General features: G+C 41.8%; 4 protein-coding genes and 3 non-coding genes across 10 annotated transcripts; 2 read left to right on the top strand and 5 right to left on the bottom strand.

The window, feature by feature from the left end:
- Positions 1–952: 952 nt before the first annotated feature.
- LOC115757469 (AAA-ATPase ASD, mitochondrial-like) lies at positions 953–7836 on the bottom strand. Of its 3 annotated transcripts, none has more exons than XM_048272993.1 (2): positions 6710–7836; positions 953–1514 (listed from the first exon to the last, which is right to left on the bottom strand). In XM_048272993.1, exons 1-2 carry the CDS (start codon positions 7736–7738, stop codon positions 978–980), a joined length of 1566 nt encoding a protein of 521 aa, XP_048128950.1. In that variant the 5' UTR covers positions 7739–7836; the 3' UTR covers positions 953–977. The 3 variants fall into 3 exon arrangements, with proteins under 3 accessions (XP_048128950.1, XP_048128949.1, XP_030553561.2); XM_048272992.1 differs by having other exon boundaries at positions 953–1115; positions 6311–7833; XM_030697701.2 differs by lacking the exon at positions 953–1514 and having other exon boundaries at positions 6101–7832.
- Positions 7837–12464: 4628 nt separating this feature from the next.
- LOC115757517 lies at positions 12465–12561 on the bottom strand. The gene has a single exon (XR_004017343.2). It is a non-coding gene; the product is annotated as a small nucleolar RNA R64/Z200 family (small nucleolar RNA).
- A 128-nt stretch (positions 12562–12689) lies between these two features.
- On the bottom strand, positions 12690–12782 carry LOC115757516. The gene has a single exon (XR_004017342.2). It is a non-coding gene; the product is annotated as a small nucleolar RNA U54 (small nucleolar RNA).
- Positions 12783–13011: 229 nt separating this feature from the next.
- On the bottom strand, positions 13012–13089 carry LOC115757514. Its single transcript, XR_004017341.2, has one exon. It is a non-coding gene; the product is annotated as a small nucleolar RNA Z199 (small nucleolar RNA).
- Positions 13090–13658: 569 nt separating this feature from the next.
- Positions 13659–14955, bottom strand: LOC115757477 (thaumatin-like protein). Its single transcript, XM_030697715.2, has 2 exons — positions 14662–14955; positions 13659–14472 (listed from the first exon to the last, which is right to left on the bottom strand). The coding sequence occupies exons 1-2, from the start codon at positions 14819–14821 to the stop codon at positions 13736–13738; spliced, it is 897 nt and encodes a 298-aa protein (XP_030553575.2). The 5' UTR covers positions 14822–14955; the 3' UTR covers positions 13659–13735.
- A 2184-nt stretch (positions 14956–17139) lies between these two features.
- LOC115757464 (probable prolyl 4-hydroxylase 7) lies at positions 17140–20294 on the top strand. Its single transcript, XM_030697693.2, has 8 exons — positions 17140–17794; positions 17898–17984; positions 18180–18237; positions 18331–18435; positions 18869–18926; positions 19019–19194; positions 19284–19344; positions 19730–20294. Exons 1-8 carry the CDS (start codon positions 17691–17693, stop codon positions 20038–20040), a joined length of 960 nt encoding a protein of 319 aa, XP_030553553.1. The 5' UTR covers positions 17140–17690; the 3' UTR covers positions 20041–20294.
- Positions 20295–21776: 1482 nt separating this feature from the next.
- LOC115757465 (putative rRNA methyltransferase YlbH) lies at positions 21777–25971 on the top strand. Of its 2 annotated transcripts, none has more exons than XM_030697697.2 (10): positions 21777–22068; positions 22187–22284; positions 22471–22566; positions 22910–23014; positions 23128–23232; positions 23404–23542; positions 24035–24150; positions 24229–24285; positions 25415–25672; positions 25756–25971. In XM_030697697.2, exons 1-9 carry the CDS (start codon positions 21921–21923, stop codon positions 25493–25495), a joined length of 945 nt encoding a protein of 314 aa, XP_030553557.1. In that variant the 5' UTR covers positions 21777–21920; the 3' UTR covers positions 25496–25672; positions 25756–25971. The 2 variants fall into 2 exon arrangements, with proteins under 2 accessions (XP_030553557.1, XP_030553556.1); XM_030697696.2 differs by having other exon boundaries at positions 25771–25971.
- Positions 25972–26411: the final 440 nt, after the last annotated feature.

A 26411-nucleotide genomic window follows, 5' to 3' on the forward strand; every position in this document is an offset into this window, starting at 1 on the left:
TGAAACATGTTTAGGACTTTTTTGACAATTTTTCCAGAAATTGAGTATGGACTTGAGGAACAAAGAGCGGATATTGAGCTAAATTGCGGATTCATTTGTGTTAGGAAGTCACTGGGAAAATTATCCAAAAAGTTCAAAACTTATTGCATTTTTGTAAATTCAGTCATAAACCTTTTAATTTTGCTAATCGAGCCCTCAACCTTGACATGTTTTGCCAATTGAGTCTATTCGGTCAATTTTGTCTAAAAGTTCTAACACCGATGCCGATAGTCCTATGTGGTATGGCCGGTGCCAACGTGAATAATTGTTAATAATATTTTTAATATTTTATTATTGTTCTTTTTTTTTTTCTATTTTCCTTCGTTTCTTTTCTTTCTCTCTTTTTTCCTTTTCTTTTTCCCTCTTTTTCCCTCCGTCGGGCATCGACGAGGCCCGGCGGAAGTCGCCCACCTCAAGGCGAGGTCCGCCCTTAAGGGTTGCCATCACCAGGCTAGGCTCGGTGTCCCTCACCCGAGGCCAGAGAGGGTGGCACTTGGCGACCGGCCAACAACAAGTCCTTGTGGTGGCCGGCATAGGGAAAAAGAAAGAATAGAAACAATTAATACAAAAGAATATCGAAAAAAATAGTAAAATCTCATTGAAAATTGTCCACCTCAAATACCTAGCAAAAAACTCCTATGTTCCTTTCAGTAATTTCCGGTCAAAATGGCCGGATATGCTCAACTAGCATAATGTGAAAAGGTTAGAAACACATAATTGGTAAAAACAAATTCCTATTTCTTACTGACGAATGCACTAAACTTCAAGCTTACAACGGTGAAGAAACATATTCATCCACTCCAAGATTTTTCACACGTTTTGCCAATCTTTCTTATTCTACATGCTCTAGAGATGCCACAAATCACACACAAAATACAAGGCAGAAGAAATTTACACCTTATTCCATTTCTACAGTCTTAGCTTGGCTTCTTCAACGTCTACACTGCGAAGCCATTCTGTTTCACTTCTTTGGCAGCCACTCCTCCATTGATGACCCCATTTTCCTTCTCTCCTTCATCAGATTTTCCACTCTCTTTCTCGCCATTTTCTTTCTTCTCTTGCTCTTCCTTTTCGGCCTTCGCTCGCGCTTCTTCTTCGGCTTTGTTCCTCGCTTCCAGCTCCTTTGCTGCTTTGAGCGCTCCTATCAAGTTCCTCAAGCCCGTCTCCGCATCCTCATTGTCGGACTTAGGCATCAAGTTCTCCGCAACATCGGCGGGGTTCATTTTGGTCTCATCAAACAGTCCGCTAATCGTCCTGAACAGCGGATGATAGTCGATGTCCAAGTAATTCCTTGCGAGAACTTTGAATGCCTCAAAGCAGCAATACGACATTTCTATGTGTTTGTCCATCCTTCCTCTCCTTATGAGAGCAGGGTCAAGCTTCTCCACATGGTTGGTGGTGAATACGATGATTCTCTCTCCCCCACAAGCTGACCAGATACCATCAATGAAGTTGAGAAGACCAGATAGAGTCACCTTGCTGCCTTTCTTCTCTTCTTTCTCCATCTTCTTTGCGGGATTGTCGTTTTCGTCATCGTCGTCGTCATCGTCGTCCTTCTCTGTTTTCTTTCTTTGGCCCGTCAGATCAAGCGAGCAATCTATGTCCTCGATCACGATAATAGACTTGCTCGAAGTTTCGATCAATAGCTTCTTCAGCTCGGTGTTGTCTTTAACTGCCGTCAACTCGAGATCGTATACATCATAGTTCAAGAAATTAGCCATGGCAGCGACCATGGTGGACTTACCTGTCCCAGGTGGACCGTAGAGCAGGTAACCGCGCTTCCAGGCCTTGCCTACTTTAGTGTAGTACTCTTTCCCTTGGCTGAACTTTTTGAGATCATTCATGATTTCCTGCTTCTTGTTCGGCTCCATGGCCAGGGTCTCAAATGTCGCCGGGTGCTCGAAAACAACATGGCTCCACTTGGTTCGCTTCCATCCATACCAATTCTGGCTAGGATTGTTTGTATAGAGCTTTCTTTGCCGGTTTTTAAGGGCAATCGCCTCTCCTTCAGTCAAGATGTGCTTGACATAAGATTGTGTGATCAATTCCCGGTGCCTCCGGTGAAACGTGAGCCGGTAAAACCTCCGGTCCTCGGTCATCGGATAGAAGGAAAAGGACATGTTCTTGGGGGTGGTTTTGTTCGACGACCACCAGACTTTCACCCCCTCGAACACATCGGTGACCTCCTCGTGGTCGTCCATGCTCAGAATGAGAGACTGGCTACTATCTTTGACGGAGTCCGCCTTGAGCCGCTTGGCCCGCGCAGTGGCTTTCTCCTTGAGGTAGTTCTGGATGGCCGTGTAGACCTCGCTGCGCTTCAGTTTCTCCCCCGTGAACTCGGGGAAGACGATCTGAATATACGGGTTGACCAAGCTCACCACCTTCTGGGTGTACCGCTCCACAAGCTCCCGCAGCTGGGGAGGGATGTAGTGCTGGAACATGGCCCATGCGACTACCAGACCGCCGATCGCAGATCCAAAGCCCGTGAACATCTCTCCCGAAAACATTTTTTTTTTTTTTGTCCTTCCCTCTATTGAAACTTGTGGGAAGGTCCAGTGTACTGAATTAGTTTGAGCAAGTAGTCCTGAAGCTCCTCCTGTTGCAGGTTTATAGAGTGAGAGAGAAGCTAAGCTATGTAGTTGAATATTCATTCTTGGGCATCAAGAAACAATTCCCAGAACTTTCCTATTTGTTTATGATTAAAGTTAGTTGCACATGACAAGTTAAAGAGAATAAGATTTCTTTATCTTTTGGCCCCACAACCCACCAGGATTACGAGTCCCGTGCAGACGTCGTCATTGACAACATAAGCAGATAAAAATGGTTTCGGTCCTGACCACGACTCTGATGTCATAGGATGTGATGTCGTATTACAAGGAAGCTCCCCGGAAGAGGAGGGAGCAATTACGGTCTTTGCAAATCTTGTAACAAATTCAATGTGGCTCTAGTATAAACGTCATGAACAGTATACAAGTTGATAATCATACTAAAATTGAAATTATAACAATACAATAACAAAATTGAACAGAGATGAAATTGCAATAATAATACTGAAAAGAAATGGAATCGATACAAATAAATACCGAGGCCTCTATTTGACACAGTTTTCTTAAAACATATTCGTCCTCTTTAGTACGTGCTCGAGGTTTCATGAACAAATTGAAACTGAACACTATAAAAAAAAAAAAAAAAAAAAAAGGGGCTTATCGCTAGGCCCACTTTTCAGTCCTACTTTCGTGCCCAAGTTTCAGCTCGTCGGGCCTGGGATTTGCACCTCCGAGGTATAGTGTTTGTGCTATGATAGTTACCACTCCAAAGGAGCGTAACTATATATAAAGTATTATGAAGCCTTCTATCTTCCCTATGTGGGATTAGTGATTTTCTTTTCCTTCACTTCCCACTTTTAACTCAAAGGTATTTTTTGAGTATCAATTTCTCACTCATTCGCCCATCAATTTATTCCATATTTCTAACAAATCTTTCCAAAACTAAATTTGTAATTAACTGGCAAATGGCCCGCGTTCTTAAATATGATTATGAGAAACGGCAGCAGTTTTGGACACATGCAGAGAAAACACAAACATTTTCCTGGAAGTCGAAAGCAGAGTGTCCTCGAAGTTTCTTGTTTGGAGCGGATCCTTGTCTCCTTATGACATGTTAGGTGGCTTGTATTACATGAGGAGAAAGGATAATCTAAAATAGTTAAGGCGGTTGGATTACTTGACTTCTAACGTCATCTATGTGATGTCATGATTAAAAAAAAAAAACCCCTTGGAGCTAAAGAAAGAACAGTCTAGCTTGGGAGCCCGGCCCCCTTTGGGAGCATTCCTTATTTTATTTTTTTTTTTAGAGAAAAACTTGAAAAGGCCATCTGCGATAGCGATGTCCTTGGAAATTTCGGGCCGCTAATGGTAGATTTTTAATTCGTGTTAGTTTCTTTGGTGTTCAAACGATGAGCATGAATATCACCAAACATATCGGACGACGTCGTTTTTGTGAGGCGCCGCGTTGAGCACGCATGTGGGTCATGAACCGAAGGTTTACGAGGCACGAAAGGTCGTGAAGGTGGCTAATATGATCGGGCATGCCTTGAAGTCCACGATTTTTTAAGAAATACTTGAAGGGATAGTTATATAAAAGTTATAAAGCTACTGTACTTGTGTCAATTTAGTTATAATATTTTAATTTAGTGAATTTAGTCCTAAACCTATTACATTTGTATCAATTCAGCCATAAACTTTTCAATTTTGTTAATTTAGTCATAAACCTTTTGATAATTTTTCAATTTTGTTCTTTCTCCCAATATTGACCGAAAATCGTAGACTTTGTCAATTTTTTTTTTTAAAAAACTATTATTTTCTTTATTTCATATTTCTTTTAATTTTTTTCGTAACCTTAGACCAATGAGGTCGCCATCCAATCCTCATCGGCCACGCCCTCACCCAAAACTAGGCGAGGGCCATCCCAGCCCTCACCTGGATCCGGGCAAGGGTCACCAACCCTCTCCTATGGACGGCGACCTTCCCAATTCGGGGTTAGGGAAAACAATAAATAAATATTACATAAAAATTTAAAAATAATTAAAAAAAATATCCATATCAGCACAAATGTCGCTAACCAGACCGTCACGTGAGCGATTTCCGGTCAAAATTGCTTAAATGACTAAATTAAAAATCATGATGAGTTTTAGGACTAAATTGAAATAATTGAAAGGTTTGGAACTAAATTGCAATAAGTGCAATAAGTTTTGGGACTAAATTGGCCCTTGGAAGTTTTAAAACTAAATTGCATAGGTTCAATAGGTCAACAACTTTTTTGGAAATTTTCCCAATACATAATTATTGAAATTCTCACTTGTATTCTAAAGAGGTCTTGTAATTAACAATGGCAGATTATAAGGGTGTTCAACCCGACCGGTTCGACTCGTGAACCAACAAAGGATGTTGATTGTTCACTATGTCGCTGCCGATTTACAATTCGGTGGTCAATAGGAAATGACACGATTATCGAGCTCTACCGATTGGTACACCAGGCGGCGGCCTGTCGGCGCCACCGGTGGTGGGGACAAAGCAAGCGAGCGGGTTGGGGCAATGAGGTCAAAGATCCAAAAATGGATCGAAAATGGATCGAGTTAAAATCCATATTTGAATAGGCTTTATAAGTCTAAACCCATATTTGACCCATTTCTTAAATTTGCTAAACTCATATGTGACCCAAGTGAAAAAAAAGTAGGTTAAAAAGATAGCCAAAGACCTATATTGACACCTCCACCTATGGCTGGTGAGGACTAGCCTCGGGCGACCCTCATATGTGACTTTCAAGGCAGCCTCGCGTAGGTGAGGTCATCCCTCGCCTTGGGCTCACTAGATCTAAAAGGACGACCCTCGCCCAACCCTCTTTGGGCATTGTCGGTGGCCGGACCTGACCAGCCATCGGCAAAAAGAAAAGAAAAGAAAATGGAAAAAAATAAATCAAAAAATTAAAAGACGAAAAAACCCTTGACCAGCGAGAATGTCAGACCCTTCATTGAGACTAACATGACATCTTCAAGCCCTTATTCGAGAAAATGAAGGCACTTCAGACTCTTATTTGAAATAACGACCATTTCAAACTATCATTTGAGAAAATGAGAGTGTTTCAAGCCTTTATTAAAAAATTTCACAAAAAAATTCAAAGGGAAAAAAAAGTGAACATGAGAACAACGTGAGATCTTGATTCCAAAAATTGAGAATCGGCCTTGATAAGGTCGGTTTCAGATTATAGATACGACACTTAGTAGATGGTACCATTAAATCATGATAAAATATATTCGTAATTTGAGGGGTCAAGTCGCTTACCGTCATTTGTAACATCTCATATTCAATACAATCAATAAGCATTGGAGCATTCTCTTCCAAAACACTCTTCTTTGGAGTTTCTCTTTATGATTTAGAATAAGGCAACCCAGTGAGCGAGCAAGCAACTGGGTGTGCTCAGCTTAGGCAATTCTAGCAAAAAGTGAACAAGTCAAGAGGAGTTGAATACCCACGTAAAAATGAAAAACAAAGGAAAGATAGAAAACACAAGGCAGAGTAAATCTACATATCATTCCATTTTTTCCAGTCTCGGCTGGCCTCAACGTCTACGCTGCGAAGCCATTCTCTTTCACGTCTTTGGCAGCCATTCCTCCATTGATGACCCCGTTTTCCTTCACTTCTTTATCAGATTTTCCGCTGTCTTTCTCTATCTCCTCCTCGCCATTTTCTTTCTTCTCTTGCTCTTCCTTTCCGGCCTTTGCTCGCGCTTCTTCCTCGGCTTTCTTCCTCGCTTCCAGCTCCTTTGCGACTTTGAGCGCTTCGATCAAGTTCCTCAAGCCAGTCTCCGCATCTTCACCATCCGACTTAGGCATCAGGTTCTCTGCGACATCGGCTGGGGTCACTTTGGCCTCGTCAAACAGTTCGCTGATGGTCGGGAAGAGCCCGTGATCCTCGATGTCCAAGTAGTTCCTTGCAAGAACCTTGAATGCTTCGAAGCAGCAATACGACATCTCAATGTGCTTGTCCATCCTTCCTCTCCTTATGAGCGCAGGGTCGAGCTTGTCCACATAGTTAGTGGTGAATATGATGATTCTCTCTCCCCCGCAAGCTGACCAGATACCGTCGATGAAGTTGAGAAGACCAGATAGAGTCACCTTGCTACCTTTCTTCTCTTCTTTCTCAATCTTCTTCGCGGGATTGTCTTTGTCACCGCCTTTGTTTTCCTCGTCCTTGTCCTTTTTCTTTCTCTGGCCCGTCAGATCAAGCGAGCAATCGATGTCCTCGATCACGATAATAGACTTGCCAGAAGTTTCGATTAACAGCTTCCTCAGCTCGGTGTTGTCTTTGACCGCCGTCAACTCAAGATCGTACACGTCGTAGTTCAAGAAATTAGCCATGGCGGCGATCATGGTGGACTTACCGGTCCCAGGAGGACCGTAGAGCAGGTAACCGCGCTTCCAGGCCTTGCCTATTTTGGTGTAGTACTCTTTCCCTTTGCTGAACTTTTTGAGATCATTCATGATTTCCTGCCTCTTGCTCGGCTCCATCGCCAGAGTTTCGAACGTCGCGGGGTGCTCGAAAACCACATGGCTCCACTTGGTTTGCTTGTAATCATACCAATTATCGCTAGCGTTGTTTGTATAGAGCTTACGCTGCCGGTTTTTAACCGCAATCGCCTTCCCTTCGGTCAAGATGTGCTTGACATATGATTGCGTGATCAGTTCCCGGTGCCGCCGGTGGAACGTAAGCCGGTAAAACCTCCGGTCCTCGGTCTTTGGATAAAAGGAAAAGGACATGTTCTTGGGGGTGGTTTTGTTCGACGACCACCAGACCTTCACCCCGTTGAACACGTCGGTGACCTCCTCGTGGTCGTCCATGCTCAGAATGAGAGACTGGCTGCTATCTTTGACGGAGTCCGCCCTTAGCCGCTTGGCCCCTGCGGTGGCGTTTGTGGTGAGGTAGTTCTGGATGGCCGTGTAGGCCTCGCTGCTCTTCAGCTTCTCCCCGGAGAACTCGGGGAAGACGATCTGAATGTAGGGATTGACGAAGCTCACCAGCTTGTGGGTGTACCGCTCCACGTGCTCCCGGAGCTGCGGAGGGATGTATTGCTGGAACATGGCCCATATGACCGCCAGACCGCCGATCGCGGATCCGAAGCGCGTGAACATCTCTCCGGTAAACATGTTTTTCTCTCAAGATCCAGGGGAGTGAATAGTTTGAGTAGGTACAGAAACTCTTCTTGTTGCTGTTTTATACACAGCGAGAGTCTTGGGCATCAAGAACCAATTCCCAGAAGTTTCTTAGCCCACACAAACTCACAAGGAAAATTCTCGGCCAGTCGGTGGAGACTTCATTATTGACCTTCGAAACTTATTTTGTCTTGTTCATGGACAAACTGATCACGAATGCTTAGAATATTTAAAGATTACATCGCGTGTTCATGTAATAGCTCAAAGTTTTAGAATAGTTGACAGTAATCTTACCACATCTCACATGATCAGAGAGCAAAAGGTCCTTAATTTAAATCTTTTTCAAAGCCTATATTTATTTTCCTAATTATTTATTTCTAGGCCCTTAATTGCCAGCCTAGTTATATTTCCAAAAGCTTAAGTTTTTATAGCAGTTCTCCAAACAATGAGGTCAGCCGTGCGAGTCTTTAATTGCTAATTGGAGGAGATAGAAGTGGTAACCACCATTAAAGGACTGAATGAGTCTCTTCTCCGCTTTTTTTGATATGGAAATATATGAGCATATATAGATATCGATGCATGATCTGTGGATATGATGCGGGTCAAGGTTTGAACGGAACGTTGCGCTCTTGCACGCTTTAATTAGAACGTTGGGAACGGGAGGATTAGTCGGGTGCGGTCGGTGGTTCAAGCCCTAATCTCGTGATGGGAAAACGAAAATGGATTCAGTTTATCTGAATATGACTCTGATGTCATGGCTTGTGATGTAATCTCACAGGGGGAGGGCCCCAAAAGGAAGCTTCAAGGAAGGCAACCAGAAGAGAATACAAAATGCGCCGGCAGTGGCTGATGGTCCACGTTCTTAAATCGATCTACGATAGCCCCTGCCCTCTGATCTACCACCAATCAATCAACCATAGAACGTTCAGTTCAGGGGGAAAACGTCGACATTTTACTGGTAGCTTCTTGTTTGAGGCGTCCCTTTGACTTCAGAAACCTTCCGGTCCAAGTTCGGCGGCTTGAAGATATGCCTTGTATGCTCCTAAGCAAGACCTTAAAGGCTTCGTCTGAACTCTGAAACGCAAAAAATTCGAGATATTTTCTGAAATGAATGAAAGAAAATTATTTTCTTTCAACTTAGGAGGGTGATAATGGTGAAGGTAAACTTTACATCATCTTTGGATGGCTACTTTCGGATAGACTCGTATAGTAGCGACCTGCACCAGGACGAGTCATTGGAGTTTCGGCTCTAAGTTGGGCGGCTTAAAGATATGCCTTGCCTGAAGCTGACGTTGTCTTCAGAAATTCATTGAACGCGAGCACGTGCTTGATGAGTTTTGTGGTGTCAAAGGAGAGAGCAATCTCATTCCACCTTTCTTAGCTTCCACTGCTTAAAGTAAGTACGGCTTTGTCGCTATACATATGGCGCGAAGTCTCTCGACCGAATCCCTGAGTTAACTTGTCGCCAAAGTAATCGCTCGTCACCCTACTTAAAGAACCTAAAAGTATTTTAGGGTGGTTCGATTAATGAACTTCTTACGTCATCTATGGGATGTTGTCACATACTTTTGGTTGAGACTATATTAGGCGCACTTACAAGTTAGGAAGTTAAAAAAAGTTAACTTGTACATGTTAAGCAAATTAAGAGATAAGTATGCATATCACCCAATCATATTGAATTCCATCGTTTTCTCATATACAGTGTTTAGCACGCGGGTAAGTCACAGATGTGAGGTTCTTTTCGAGGCATAAATGGCAGAGGAGGTGGCCAAGATGACTAGCTGTCCTATAGTTTTTTTTTATAGACATATTCTAGAATATTGTTAGGGGGTATTATGGAAATTTGCGCTTGTATTTTAATGAAATTTTGTGATTGCTAGGGGTAGATCGTAGATTGAGAGATCGGATCTCCACCGTTAGATCCAATTTCCTTATCTAGAATCGTTAGGGGTATCATTTATATTTAGGGATTGCCTCCTCATAATTCCTAGGATGTCATATCCGACATAACAAAATGTAATGGAGTGTTTTGTCCTCAAACAATTCCCTGAGTTTCCCTTTAAGATCTGTAGTGGGCTAAGTAAGGGAGAGAGCAATTGACGATGGAAAGGCTGAGCTTGGGAGACTCTAGTCTAAGTAAGCATTGACATGCGGCACAACATAGCGACATATCATTTCTCAAATAATAAAAAATTTCGATACATTGAAATAGGTTGTACATCAAAGTATATTTTTATATAAACATAATAAATTTATCATATATATAAGCAGTGAGTTTGTTCTCTCTTTTTTCTGTTAAGAATTCACGATTAGACTTTTTTTTTTCTTTTGACTGATTGATTATATTAATTTTGGGGTGGTTGGATAAATGACTTAAGCATATATATTTTAGATATATTTATATTTTGACTTATAATTAATTTTTTTAATCAAAACTCATAATTAATTGGAGATGCTTAAAATTGACATCGTGCCTATCGAGGACTCATGTGTCGGCTTGTCCGAAGAGCCGATCACATGTCGATCACATATTGAAGAGTGTCCGAGTATCTTCGACACGAAGGCTCTCGAAAAGTAAGGGTGAATGAGTCAAAGGGGTCACCACGCCAGGAACAAAAGTAGAATATTAATCAATAACATCATGATGACAGGAGTATGACATTAGATGGGCATTAATTTTATCCTTCCCTCGTGACTGCTTCTGCACAAAAAAGATGGCCCAAAATAGTTGTAGATGGGTTAGACAACCAGTTACAAGCGAGGGCCTTAGCAACCTATAATCAGCTGATTGGCCTCGCAGTAGCAGTGAACAACTTGGACTTCATGGAAATGGGGCCAGACGCCATTTAAGGGCCCCCCAATTCCCGCCCACGTCGACAAACGTTCGAGAGAAAGCCTATCAGTGATTAAGGGCGCCCATGCTAATACTTTTACTTCAGAAATTAACTTTTGATCAAAAATTAATTTTTATACTTATACTCAGGAGCAAAAATTGATTTTTGACTAAAAAATTTTATTTAGTAACTATTAAAAATTTCTAATTCCGAAACGTTACTAACACAAAATCTTTTATGAAAAATTATTATCGATAGCCAAAAAATTTCTACTTTTCTTTTCAAAAAATATTAAATTTCTTTTAAAAATAATTTTTATTATTAAAAAACTTATTTATTTTCTACAACGGTCAACGCAGTGGCAACCGGCGAAATGGTCGACGGTTGGTGACAGGGGGCAATGGTTGGCAGGTCAAGGGTGACGATAGAGGTCGGTCGTGGGCGACGGCCGGCGGAGGTTGGTGGTGGGCAACGGCGATAGGCAGCAGTTGGCGGGGATGGGCAACGACAAGCAAAGGTTGGCAACGAGGGTCGTGGGTGGCAATGGGCAAGGGCTGGCGAAGGTTGGTGATGGTTGGCGGCGAGGGGCGATGGACGAGGGACAGTCGGCGAGGGTGTGCGGTGACGGTGGTGGGCGGCGACGAGTGATGATCGGTGGTTAGCCTATGGGTTGCAAGTGGCAATGGGCAACGGCCGATAGAGGTTGCCTATGGGCGGTAGCGTGCAATGATGGACAGCAACGGTGATCGGCAATAGGGGATGGTGGTTGTGGGCGGCAACAAAAGCGATTGTGGTCGAAAGAAGATGAGGCGAGAAGAGAAGCAATTTTTTTTAACTTCTCAAATTGGGAAAACATAAGTGAAAATTCCCTTTCGAAGTAGAATTTTCTTTCAAAAGTAAATTTTTTTTACCAAATAGATATGTGTTTCAAAAGTTACATCACCAAACAAATGAGCACTTTTGAAGCAAAATCCACTTTCAAAAGTGTTACCATGTAACCATAAGCTATCAGTTTTACAAGCATGCATGTAGAATCAGTTTTAGCTTCGAGGTACTTCAAAGTCTCCGGCAAAGCTACAACTTCAGCACGAATTGCAGAGGAAACTCCCACACAGCGTGCAAACCAAGCTATCCTTCTGGCAATTCATACTCAGTGAATTGTAATTATTTCATCAACTGTTTGCTCATCGAATAAACTTTGCCAAGCGTGCTCTTTCATTATCTTATTCTCCTAACTCTCCATTACCAAGTAACCACCTTTACTTCTAGAGAAATAGCTTCCCTGCTTACAATTAGGCTCTACCATCCACACAAAATTAACACCTGACTACATATAGCTGATTGCTAATCTCAATGCCTAATTGTCCAACAATGCTTCATTACCAGAAATCAAGTCTACAAATGAAAATTGGGATTCATTATTTAGGAGCCATTGAAGCTCTCGTTCCACCCTTCCAGCTCATATTAACTTTGGCCAAACCCAAATTGACCTCAATCTGATGGAATGTTCTCTCTAAAACTCTTCAATGCGTAAGTGTGACAGCCGCAGCATCAAAGAAACTTTTCACCACGACTTGCTTGGATATCTTCTCATTATAAAAGTGGCCATTGAGCCTTACAATATCATCCTGAAGCTTCACTACTCCCAACTAAAAACCGCCACCTTTACTTTTACTTCCTCCTAAGTCACTCCAAACCATGAAGAGAGCTAGATCAATCTTCAATATTTGTACCTTGATTCATCATTCACGTTTTATTATTTTGCGAAAGAATGATGCATTTTCCTGATTGTGCATATACCACCCAACAAAGATCTATACATAACTAAGATAATGAAAATAACTACGCGAGAGCGAAAGATTAAGACAAGTTTGAAATGTCACACACTTCTGCTCAGAGCGTCGAATGTATCTTCTCATCGATGAAAATCTCTGAAGTCTGACATGTGCATTACTTCTCATTCGTAAATCATCACTGCAGAAGTGGAAACGATCAAGAGATTACCATTTACCACCACCCAAAAAACAAAAATCATTACTTTCCCATTTGTTTCGCAAATGATCTCGTTTCTGTAATAGAAACAAAACTGAAAAAACACATCGACAAATAATGGCTCTCATAAGAAACATCGTATTTTCAGCTCATGATCTTTCTAGTCGGAATAGCGTATATTGCCCAAGAGAGGGCCATGTAATCACAGAGCCATCCATGACTCAAAACCCAACAAATGAAAAGAAGAATCAGAACAAGAAACGAAAGAAATTAAGAAACTAAGAGAGAGATCAGAGTATTGGTTAAAGGGTAATCAGTCACGGTTTAATCAGAAACACGGACCAAATTTGATTATACTCATCACATCTCTGCGGCGAAACAAGAACGAAAAGACGAAAAATCTGTGTGAAAAACAAGAAAGAAGAAAGTAGAGGAAGAGGCAATCATCAGAGACTTAAATACTGGGAATCCTGGGGCTAAGCCCTTCATATTGTTGCAGTTTTCTCTCATCACTTGATCACAGCAGATTCGACCGGACAACCAAAAGCAAGAAAAAGCTTCAAAAAGACGAGGGATTTGAAGAATGCGCGAGAGATCGAACGGAACGGCACGAGATTGTGGGATTTCGCGAAGCAGACAGATCGAGAGCGCGCGCCTCTACGCCGCGGAGGAAGAGCAAGATGCTTTGTGCCTGTTTTTATAGATCGAACTGATGGGGGTGCTCGAGCAGGAAACCCTAGATCGTACGGCCATCGCGGCCCCATGGCTATTACCACTGATGATGGGCCTTCTTTCCTTCGGCTGTTGTCTGATTGGAGGCCCGAACTAACATTCCGCACGACAGATTGGGCCCAAATTCGCTCCTGCATAAACTTGCTTAGAGTGTGGATTAGGATTATTTTGTCTCAGGTCCCTTTATCTCAAACGAATAAAATCAATCGACATCTAGAATCATACTTCCACATCAAATGCATTTCGGCAATATCGTGCGCTTTTCAAAAGACTGCTTTAAGAACGTAATTTACATCCATGTTATGTGCTATCATCGACCGTATACATGTACCTTTACAATATAACAATGGAGTCCTCGCCCAAAATCAAATTGAATAACTTTTTCATGTCCACTAATGTCATTGACCTTGCTATTGATTGTCCAATCGCTAGTCTATGAAGTGGTATGGTTCGACCCTTGCACTTGCTCGGCGCCCCAAGTGCTGGGACAAAAGGTAATCACATACTCCTTGGAGACACAAGTGGCCGGCGGCGGGGGCGAGTCGAAGGCGTAACTATAGTAACCCGGACAGGCATCCTTGAACATCTTAGAATACACGCTCGGCTTGCACTTGTTCGGCGTCCCATACTCGTTCCGACAGCAGAACTTGTCGGCGTCGAATGCCAAACAGGCGCTCTTGCAAGCCACAATCTCCCCTTCCCCATTCACCACTTGCAACTCCTCAGGACAAATGCCATTCAAGTTCTTCGTGCACCCTGGGATGCCGCACTTGGGCCACACAGGCCTCGACTGGACCGAGACAGGGATGTTGTACCCGTCGACTAGGCTGACGTCGTAGAAGCTCGACTTGGCCTTGTCCGCTTGGAGCGAGACCTGGACCAACGTGGCGGGAGGGGTCCCGATGAGCCCGCCGCAGGCGAGCCGCCCGTCGCAGTCCCCGGTCTCGCAGGCCCGCGGCCAGTTGGACTCGAACCTGCACCCGGTGCGGGCCCAGATCCTACCGGTCCACCCCAGCGGGGCCAAGACGCATTTGGTGGATCCCGGCGGGAGGTAAAAGCCTCCGTCCGCGATCACTGGTTGGCCCGTGTTGGGAGCCGTGGCTGGCCATATGGGAAACGGGCATTTGTTGTGGATATAGAAGGCCACTTGTTCTGCCGACACAGCATTCCCTGCGTAATGCCGTTACATATTCGTTGAAGATTTTCACCAGGCAAACCAGAACGACAGCGACAAACATATATAGCAAATTACTTGTGTACGTAGCATCAAAAATGCCGTTCAATGAAAAAGAACATAGGAGACACAACATCCATTACATTGCAGTTCGAGAACATATGTCTAGTCGAAGGTATCGTTACCGGATGACAACAGGAGACCGGTCAGGAAGAGAGAGAAAGACGAGACGAGGTCCCAGGACTTCATTCTGAACCAGAGGATTGACGAGTAAAGGAAACGTCGGGCTTGTGACTGCGTTTTATAGTTGGAGAAGACGATGAGATTGGGCGCTCCTTCTTCCATTGCACTGCAAGTCTTTGATGCGGCAGACTTCAGAGGCAAGAAAAGGGATTGAAGCGTGTCGACTTATCCCTCTCTTCGCAGGAAAATCTCAGGTCGACTGAATTGACCATTAGGAGGTGGGATTTGCAAGGGAATCATCTGCTCTGTATGATATGAACTGTTAATTGCTTCAAGCATAGGGGAATGACGGAGGAAAAGCCATGTATTCAGCGCAGAGATGCTCTGTCGTTCTCTGCCAGTATAATTAAACCGGAGAAGGGTCCATGCTCAAATAAAAATAAAGTCCCTGAAAATTAGTGTTTAAGAAAAGCTTAACCCACCATAATCTTTTCCAAAATCCATCCTAATTTGCCTTTCATTAGACGCGAAACATCTAAAACTTCTCGTCATAATCGACATGTAACGGCGTATGTATATGACTGACTCATTAGATTCTTGGTTTTCAAAACTAAAGTAATTATACTGAGGAATCTTTTATCGCGGTCGTGGATGAACCTTTACGACCTTGATTCTACGGGAGCAAGTCAACTTGGGCATTCGGTACCTGTTCATACGCAATTAATTAGGCGCCAAATCCTTTTTTACTTTTTGGAGCTACACTGGCGTTATTAGCATTAAATAGAAATAAAAATGGGGAGACAATGGGTCTTGATCTGTTTATTGAGACGGTTGATTCCTTTCGTTTCAAGGAATATCGACTCTTTGTAAAATATTCGTTTGGATGAGGATTGTTTGTTTACTTAGGCGGCGCATGGTAACACTTCTACTGATTTCTCGCCGGAAGTCAAAAATCCATTTGGTAAAAACCTTGCGAGTAGAAATTGTTTGGTAAAAAATTGACTGTAGAATTTTCAACGTGATTTTCAACGGCAAGATTTTTGCCAACTTTGGAAGTTTTTTACTTCTCACCTTAGAATCACTTCTTATCACATTGACCTGCATAGTCCATATATATATATGACATAGGCTTCAAGGAATAGATTTTGTTAATAATGTTCTAAAAGTAGAAATTTTAACATAATCAAAGAATTTTTGTGAAGTTAAGTAGAGTTAAGCATGGCATAGTAATAGTATATGACATAGGCTTCAAGGAATAGATTTTTCGAGAATCAATGCACAATTTTAGTGCCAAGAGCGAATCAAGGAAATATTATTAGTACTTAAACTATGTTTGTTTCATGGAAAATAACTTCCTGAAAAACATTTTTCAGATTTTTCGGCGTTTGATTCGCGAAAAATAAGCTACCCTAGGAAAATATTTTCCATCCATGAAAAAACTCCTTCAAAAGTGGGGAAAATGTTTTCCTCAATTTAAGAAGAGGAAAACATTTTCCTCATCTTTCCTTCCTCATTTCTTTCACACTTCCTTTCTTTATAATTATATTTTTAATTTTTTAATATGTTTATTTATTTTTTAAAAAGTGAAAAATTATAAATTTTTTAAATATTTTTAATTTCTTCTTTATTTTATTTTATTTTATTTTATTCTTTTCTCTTTCTTTTCTTTTTCTTCCTCCTCCTCTCCGCCCGCTCCTCCTTCCTCCGCCAATCGTGGACCTCGGTGAAGGCAACTCCTAAGCGATCGCCCATGACACGTGGGCCGACAAGCTCAAGGCTCGATGAGGCTCGCCTCGATGTCACCCATGATCGGCGAGGCAAGCCTCGACGTCGCCTCGTTGGATCTAGCTCGACCAAGCTTAGCATCGAACGAGCGAGGCTCGATCTCGCTCAAGGCCGGCAAGGCTTGGTCTCGCTCGAGGCCGACGAGGCCAAAGCGAGGCCGAGCCTAGCTTGTGGTTGGTCGCCGCAGCCGCCGTGGTCGGTGACTAGCCGAGAAGAAATTAAAGAAGGAAGAAGGGAAAAAGAGAGAGAGAAATTTTTTTTAAAGAATTAATTTAAAAATAAAATAATTTAAATTTTAAAAAAAATCTAATTATTTAATTATTTTCTTTAGGAAAATCAATTCCCAGTTCATTTTTAAGTCTTAGCCAAACACCGAAAAATACGAGATTTTCTGGAAAATGACTTTCAAAAAAATATTTTCCAAAAACATCACATTTTCTTTAATTTCACAATATCAATGGGACAGTCATTATATAAGCAAAAATCTTCCCCAAGACAGACTTCTTCAACAATAAATAACTTACTTTTGCCACCTAATTTAAAGACTTCACATGGATTGTCTTACCCTTCTTTTGCAGAATCTAGCATTTAAACCCCAAATCGCACCTTTTCTTAGTGTCTACCGAACACCCCATTGAATGACTTTGCGCATTTTTCTTGCTCTGCTTTTGTTGCAAGGAAAAGAAGAAGAAAAAAAAGAGAAAGGTCTGGCCACTTCAGATTTTCCGACAAAGAAAAAGGTACGTGGGGCATCGGAGTTGATCGTTGGAACTGACAAAAACGGTCGTGACCGTGACGGTGACGGTGACGGAATGTTTCTCAATACTCGAGCTTGAGTCCCTGTCCCTGCCATTGCCGGGACGCAAACGCCGACTCGTCACCGAGCCGAACCGAAGCTTCCAGAGAAGAGGAACACGGAGTGACCACAAAAGCTTTGACATTTCGACATCGTCTTCCCAGGAAAAACTCCGGCGAAACCCCAGGAATCCCGTGGGCGCCCATTAAACTCTGTCTTTCGTGGAAAATAAAAGGAAAAAGAAGATGACCCGAGTCCAAACCCATTGCTGGATACTCCCTGACCAGTCTCCTCCAAATTCGCGTTGAATTGATTCTGTGTACCCGAGACCCACTGTTTTTTTAATTCTTCTTTGCTCTTCAAAGGTCGCATTTTGACTTTTTTTTGGCTCGGCAATAACAAAAAATCCCAGAACGAGTTTCTCCTGGCGAAAGCAGGCTTTTCATTGTAATGGGTGTCCAGGATTTTCTCCTCCTCTCTCTCTGTTTTCTGCTCTTCTTGCCTGTGCGTGGTTCTGCTGTTCCCATCCCAAGATGGCTGCTTGGGGAGAAGACGTAACAAAATTCTCTCTTTACTAAAACTCGTGCTCACTGCTTCAGATGTGTGTCATTGTTGAACTAAGACATGATGGTGATCTGTTACTGGAAATTTTGGCAGGCATGGATCGGGTCTTGGAGCTAAGGCTGTTGGATCCTCTGTTGCTTTTGATCCGACCCGAGTCACTCAACTGTCTTGGAACCCCAGGTGCTCAAGCTTTTCTTGTCTCTGTCTCTGTCTCTGTGTTTCTGCTTTGCTGATATTGTCCTTCCAATTGCCAATGCACTGGATTGTTCAATCAGGAATAGTCTGAATCAGCTAACGTCTTCTCTAGTGTATGTGCTGTGAATTCCTGAGTTGGAAGGTCATTGGTTAAGATGTCCCCATAATTTGTCGTCACAGGGCTTTTATCTATAAGGGGTTTCTATCGGAAGATGAGTGTGATCATCTCATCAAACTGGTTAGTGTTTTGTTCCTTCTAATTTCGTCTTTGTGGGCTTCATGGAGGTTCGGTAGAATTTCGGATTGACATGATTGGTTTTTGGTGGATTAGGCGAGGGACAAGTTGGAGAAGTCCATGGTGGCGGATAACGAATCGGGAAAGAGTATAACGAGTGAAGTGCGGACGAGCTCCGGAATGTTTCTGCAGAAAGCTCAGGTGAGTGGATTCTTCTTTTGAATTTCCATGATGTTTTCTTTCTTTCCATCGTCACCAATAGATACCGCAATCTATCTGCGCCATTCACAGCGTCCCTTGAGAGATCTAGGATCAATACATTATCAAATACTGCTAGTTACTCGCATCTAGTGGCATGTTGAACGTTTGAGTTGCTAATTGACTTTGATTTCGACAGTCAGCTCAAAAGGTTCTGCATGTCTATGTATTAATTGTTGGGAACGTGGCTTTTGAAGGATACTCTGAGTAGGAATGTACTTGAGAAGCCTGCTTCTTAGGGTTCCAGTCCAGAACCACAATTGTGTATATTGAATTTGTATAGAAGCCCTTGTTTTGGGCGAGATTTCCAGCTTGATCATACTCGAAATAATAGTTTCGGACTTATGTGTTGTCTTGACTCTACACTTGATTGAAGGATGAAGTTGTTGCTAATATCGAGGCTCGGATTGCTGCATGGACCTTTCTTCCTGAAGGTGAGGTCCTGTTGTATTTCACGGATGAGCTACTTCTGCATGTTCCATGACGTTATCGTCTTTCTGAGTGCTAATTTGATCTATATAACCAGAAAATGGAGAGTCAATTCAAGTCCTCAGATATGAGCTCGGAGAGAAGTATGAGTCTCATTATGATTATTTTCACGACAAGGCTAATCAAGAGCTTGGTGGCCACCGAGTGGCTACTGTCTTGATGTACTTGTCTAATGTCGCGAGAGGCGGGGAAACAGTGTTCCCCCATTCAGAGGTTAAGCAATTCTTCTCATTGCTTTGGTTTTCTATTTTCTAATATGGTGTTGCTGAACCTTAGTCTTTCTCTTCCTTTCCAATTCACAGGCCAGAAAATCTCAATCAAAGGAAGATGGTTGGTCTGATTGTGCAAAAAATGGTTATGCCGGTGCGTGGATCAGATTCGCTAGTCTTGCACTTTGGTGTTTTTTCTACTTTCTGGTTTTGTTGTCTAGTTTACAGGCAATCACTTTAGCGCTACATGCGACTAATTCAATGTTAACAGCATGACTCGGGCTGTAATAATGCTCGTGCTTACACGGATGCTAGTGCGAGTCCGCTCCAGTAGACTTCAAAACATGCAAAGACGATGTGGTTAACGATTACTGGAGTCATTTGAGACAATGGACACAGTGTAGTTATGTAGGGCGACGCTAGTTAGTTATAATTCTTGTTACTTTTGTTGTCCATTCAAACCAAATCACTCTTCTGTTCTGATCCTGTCCTCATTTCATTATTAACTTGCGTAACTGCGATTACTTGTGTATCTGCAGTGAAGCCGAGGAAGGGCGACGCTCTGCTGTTCTTCAGTCTCCATCCCGATGCAACCACAGACAATACTAGCTTGCACGGGAGCTGCCCCGTCATTGAGGGAGAGAAGTGGTCTGCGACCAAGTGGATCCACGTCAGGTCCTTTGACAGGCCAATGAGGTCGGTCGCTGCGGGGGAATGCAAGGATGAAAACGAGAACTGTGCGTTGTGGGCGAAGGTCGGGGAGTGTGAAAAGAACACTCTCTACATGGTGGGCTCCAACGACGCCGCGTACGGGTACTGTAGGAAGAGCTGCGGGGCCTGCTCATCCTAGAGTTTCGTTCTCGCCGGGGCTACCGCGGAGAGAGGAGTGTAGAAGTTTCGCCGAAATGTACATACACGCAGCCATTGAAGTTGAGTAGTCTATACAGTATATATATGCATAAGAGTCACAGTGGAGTTACATATACTTCGCCGGTTCTCCCTCAGTCCATTGTGGTGCTTTGACATGAAATTGCTTGTTTGCTTGAGAAGATCCAAATTGGTCCCTACTGATTCCTGGTGATTATTACACAATCATTCTAACTCAACGAGATAAGCTGTTTTAAAATTTGAAGAATAGACTAATATGATTATAAATTACCCAAAAGTCACAAAGGGGGCCTCGGTCAAACTTAATCGGAAGCTATTCAAAAAGTGAGGGGGGTAAAAAACACTCGTCTGACATTATCTAGAATCTAATCAATTTAAACAACTAAAAAAAAGTACCAAATTGTAAAGTAATAATCTAAATCTCTACTCTCCTAGGTAACAACTCAATCCTTAATCTTTGAAAAGAATATGCTTGTGTGACAGTTTTTCATTTACTATGAGATTGACAGTATATCGCAACCCACACAAATTAATAATAAATAATTACAAATTATGTGGGGTTTACTCCGTCAAAAATTTGTTATTATTATTGTCATGATCATCCAAAAATCGTTATGCTAGCAAAATCCATTTTAAAACTCGTCACATCTTGCATCACCTACGGTTACTTATAACCCCGTTTTAATTTTTTTTTCTTCTACTTCCTTTTTTATTTTAAAAAAATTTATTTATTGAAAATCCATTGAATGAACGTCTTAAAGATTGAACATTTCAATTGTTGATGGGAAAAAAATTATAAATTATACCTATTGTGACATATTTACTCTGATTTTTTTTTTTTTTGTAACATCCAATACACCAAATTAAGCTTCATGTAAAATATGTACCCTAAACTTTTTATTGTAACATAAAAAGCCTCAAACTTGTATTTATGTGATACGTTTATCTTGTCAAGGTTCCATCAAATGATCCTTTAGCCAAAATAACGTCTTCATTTAAGCCACGTGGGCATGCCAACATTGTTTGCCAGACGTCCATATATGCATACTTTTAAAGGTATTCATCAACGCAACCTTAATAAAGGGTAAAAAAAATATTTTACACAATAACAAGTTTAAATTTTTTGGTGCCACATAGAAAAGTTTAGGGTAAATATTTCATATTGAGTCTAATTTAGGGTTTTTGATAGCCTTTTCCCATTGTTTTTTTTTTTTTTGGTCCAAGCCTTTTCCCATTGTTAAATTGTTCTTTTTGTGCAAGTTTTCCAAATTCAAGCTCTCTTTTCCATTATAAGTAACAAATGCAATCTCAACGCGACATTTTATAAGCTTTATTTTTCTATACAATTAAATTGCGAGAAGAAGTCTTCCATCAACACAAAATAATATTAATATGATACGAAAATTATACGCACTCTCTTGTTTATTTTAAACGAAAGTATAAATATTTGGTTAGAAAATGAGTGAGATTTCGACTCACTTTATATATATCGTAACAATCAGATTGTTCCTTCAGAGAGATCGCGAGAAAGAAATTCAATTGGGAACCCTTTACAAGTTGAATTAATCGGGCACGTGAAAATTGAAATGAATAAGAATTATGTCCGATTTCTTTTCTTTTCCCCCTTGAACATATAAAAGGGATTATCCGTATGCGAGAGAGACAAGGTTTCATGCGAGCTCATATCACTGAGCAGCTTCTGGTCGGGTCGAGTCGAGTCGAGTCGAGTCGCTCATCGACCCATCATCTTCAAGGATATCAATTGGACAGATTCAATGGTCGATGCGGTTCTGAGTGCCAAGTATTGAGGGGTCTTCTCCTTCTTCGCTCGAAGCGAAGAAAATGGCGGTCCCATCGTCTTCAGCCTACTCCCCGCTTCACGCTAACACCAACAACTTCAACCTGTGCTCTTCATCGCCTAGGCTCCTCCGGTTCGGCCTCACTTCCAGGCCCACAATTACACAAACTAGCTTCCTCGTTCTCGCTCGCAGTACGCTCTTATACTGTAATCTCGCGGGTATGTTGTTGTCTCTAGAGTGTTTTAATAACGAGAATCTCATGACAATCTTTGGGCTTCGTCCCTTCTCTTTCCTGACGTTATCTATCAGAATCGGGAAGTGGGTTGGCGGGTGAGGACAAGAGAGAGTTGCTCGAACGTTATGGTCTCGACCCTGATGAGTTCTTGTCCGATCCTTCTCCTAACAAGGTCTGTCTATGCGGAAATGTCAAATGAACATTCAGTGCCGAGTGGTGATATGTGGTTATGTGCTGTTTATTCTGTTTTCGCAAATGTCTGAAGACCTCAGCGTGATTCCTGCATTGGAGAGAGACGGTAACAAGACCTGACTTCGAATCGATTTGGTTTTGCCTTGTTTTTCTGTATGTTGCTCAGGCAAGAAGGAGAAAAGATATGCAAGACACAGGACAGGGCAAAAGAACTCAGCAGGAGGATTCCGCACCCCCACGGACCACTCATAAGCTGCTACAGGTTTACTTTCTTCCATTTTTCTTTAGCTAGGTTGAGTGTTTCTTAATTTATTGGCGGGAAGGGAGCAAATTGACATAATTGAGCTATTCTTTGAAAGGCCGTGTCATCGGAATAATCTGATGAATGAGGTTGAAGAATTTTTGGGTTCTTTCTCAGAAGCTTGCCATAGCATTCCCTTCAAATTATCATGAATTATACTCCTTTTGGTGGCTTGGATGAAATTGGACTGATTGAATCCTTTTGGAGATGATATGGCCACTTAGATTAGATTTTAGGCCTGGTTGCTCTGCATCAAATCTAGTCTTACAATATAGAAGGCAAAAGTATGATCGTTAAACAACAGGTACTTGGAGGGACGGCTCGAAGAAAGAAGTTGCTCTCACCAAAGGGCATGGATGTGCGCCCTATGATGGAAGTTGTCAAGGCTGCAGCTTTTTCTATATTGCAGGTGACCACACCCGCGCTTCCCCCCACCACCAAACCCTTCTTTCTCCTCCTTCTTTATCTCTAGTTTGGTTGTTTAGTGATGAACGCTTATCCCAACTCCTGGAACTTTGTTAGGCGGCCGGTGGCAGTCCTGCATCTTTAAGGCCTGGTCGTTGGTTAGATTTGTACAGTGGTACAGGATCAGTTGGAATTGAGGCCATCAGCCGAGGTTGTTCTCAGGTACGAAGATTGTACTATAGTTGCTTTGATAGTAATAAAACTTGTAAAATTATGGTAGGGATTGAGTTTGTTGAAGATCGAGTTTGATTCAGATTGTGAATATGCAGAAATGTACTTATGACCAAGAGACTTTATTGAGTATCTTAGTTATCTCATCTGGTGAGATTTCAGGTTCACTTTGTTGAGATGGATCCGTGGGTTGTGTCAGATGTCTTACGACCAAATTTAGAATGGACTGGGTTTCTTGATGCTGCAGTTATTCACATGGTCCGTGTGGAAGATTTTTTAGACCGAGCAGAGCAATTCGTAGGTACTCACTCTCTCTCTCTCACGCATTGCTTTCTTTATTAATTGTGGCATGCATATAGGTGTTCCTTGTATAGATCGTTCAGCGAGAACAAGAATAAGGATGTTTATAGCCTGTAGGTCATAGCAACTAATGTCTGTTAGAGGTGGCTGTGGTTTGTGGCTTTGTGCTTTGGCTTTTGGTTGTGTCTATTCGGGTGGATCTTTGTTTGTATCTCCTCCATAATTGAGGTGAATTTTACTGCAGCTGCACCATGTATTAACAATTCTTTCAGACCGTCATGAAAGGCAAGTAATAAGCTTGAAGATAAGCTCAGTCTGATAATCATGCCACAAAAAGTTGACTTCATGAAGGATAGAAAAGTTGTGAAATTTTTCATTGAAGTAGTTTTCTCACTATTTGGCTGGTGCGTTTTCTGAGTAATTGACTGGAAGGGGTGGAATCACTCTTGTTGTCAATTTGTGTCCAGTATATGAAGATTTGCATTGTCTACAGGTAAAGAAGGTTCATTTGACTACATAAGCGTTACACCCCCTTATATGCAAGTTGACTATGGAGTATTGATGGACCAAATCTCTAAATCGCCATTAGTGGGAGAAGATTCTTTTGTCGTAAGTTGGCGCATAAACTCTATTCTTTGCACAATCATCTTGGTTCATTTCATCTCATCTATTCAATTTCTTTTTAAGGTGGTGGAATATCCTCTAAGAACAAACATGCTGGATTCTTGTGGATGCCTCGTAAAGGTGTGTAGTATCTTTGTTGTTAGGCATTCTCTTTCAGTTGCATGTGCCCAATCTAACACTGGGAATATTCCAATGCTATGTTGAATAACGAGTTTCATTAATTTTTTTGCCAAGCACTGACAATTTTTGCTCATATGAAGATCTTTCCTGTGGAAACCAACTCTTTGTACTTTGCCTCTAAGCAAACAGTATGCTAGGAAGAATGCTAGTTTCTTACTCTTATTTCCATTTCACCATGCTTTACACTTACTGAAACACTTACTTATGGAACTCATATATAAGTTCGTCTTTTTTGTGGTGAAGGATTACTTTTTGGTGTATTTCATTCTGGTAAAGCAGAAACGTTATATCTACAGGGCACTTTGTGTGATCGATACAGCAGAAAACAACTTCACTAGGTCATTCCATCCTTGTTTGTACTTGACTTGACTCATGCTTCTTCAGGATTTATTTATTAACAATTGAAGTGGTCCTTGAGAGCACTTCTACTATCCCAATAAACCCTTTTAACCCTGTAACGAAATTTAGAACCAACTGTGTGTTCATATGTTTGCGATACTTTAGAACTTTGCAGACCCTGTACTTCACTAACTTTCACTGTGCTTTTATCTAATCTGGTAAACTGCTACTTGTAATAGCTTTACAATGTATGCATTTTGCTGTACTTCGAGATGGTTCAAATGTTCCTTGAATGTCACTTAATTGAATGTCCATGATTCCATGTTAAACAAGATCTTGAAAACTAAAGAACATATGATGTTAATATAAATTAACAAGCTAGGCAATGGATGTTATCTAAGGAATGCTGGAACTGCTATTCAAATTGAACAAACTAATCTAGCATGTAAAGGCTGCATATTAAACTGCTCCATCTTCCCTCCCTCATTCAATGTGACATAGTATAAGTTTTCAGACTGCTGACGATTGGCAATAAAAGTCCTTACTCCTGGCTTGCTGCTTTCACCATTCCAAAATCCATGACGTTGGTAGTGGAAGCTCTCATTTCTGTGCTTGTTGCCGTCATAGTTGCAAAATTCATGACATACTATGAAGTCAACAACTATGCTCTCTGTTAGAGATGGAAGTTTGTGGAAACTTATGTTTGTGAGGTGGTATTCTGAATATGCAGATAACTGATCGACGCTTTGGCCGGACGCATTTGGCAATTTATGGGCCTAAGTGGTCCCAAAAAAAGAGGAAGTCGACTTAACTCTGGCTGATACCTGGAAGTGATCCAGTGCTACTTCGTTACAGCAAAATATGTTGTTAAGCCATTTACTATCAACGTCAAGAGTGTTCGGAATGCCATGAACGGGTGACAGAATCCTCTTCCTCTTCCTCTTGATATTCATCACGCTTCAGCAGAGACACGTTTCAGATTCTTACAGTAATTTGCTTTTTCATCCAGCTCGCGTGCAAATGGATTTACGGTTATGATCATGTAGGAAGATTTAGGGACATAAATATTAGTTTCACGTGTTGCAGGTAAGAGTCATAGCATTCTTGGCTGGCTTCAAAGTGAGTCTGAGAGGGGAAAGTCAAGTCCATGAGCCTTGAGCTGATTCTTTAGAGTAGATAGGACTTAGGATCTGCATAATCTTTGTATCACAGTACAGAGGAGTTTCTATCTTTATTTTTGCTTGAACTGCAGTACTTGGAGGAGAAAAAATTTGCTGGGTTTAGTTTACAGTTCATCATATTAATAAGCAATCTGGTCAAATGCTATATCGAGTCTGGATGTGGTGATAGTCGTGAGGTCGGAAGTCAGAATCCATGGTTTTAGCTTCTAGCTTTTATCTTAGAGGCCACACTTAGATGGTGCTGTGTTATCTCTCTCTCTCTCTCTCTCTCTCTCTCTCTCTCTCTCTCTTTCTCTCTCTCTCTCTCTCTCTCTGGCGGGTGGAAATATGCAAGAGTGAACCCAAATGAAAGCATCCTTCTTTTGGGCTAACCGAGGTTTCTTTTTGAAGCAAAGTTTGGTTAATATCAAGGGAAGGCGAGGCGGGCGACGGCTTCTTTCGTTATCCAGGATTCATAGGATCTGTCAACAAACAAGTGGAATTTGTGACATTCAAGTTTTGATTGCCTTAGTTGCATATAGATCATCCTGTTGCCATTCCTTCTGG

Source organism: Rhodamnia argentea, chromosome 11, assembly GCF_020921035.1.
Source record: "Rhodamnia argentea isolate NSW1041297 chromosome 11, ASM2092103v1, whole genome shotgun sequence".
NCBI lineage: Eukaryota > Viridiplantae > Streptophyta > Magnoliopsida > Myrtales > Myrtaceae > Rhodamnia > Rhodamnia argentea.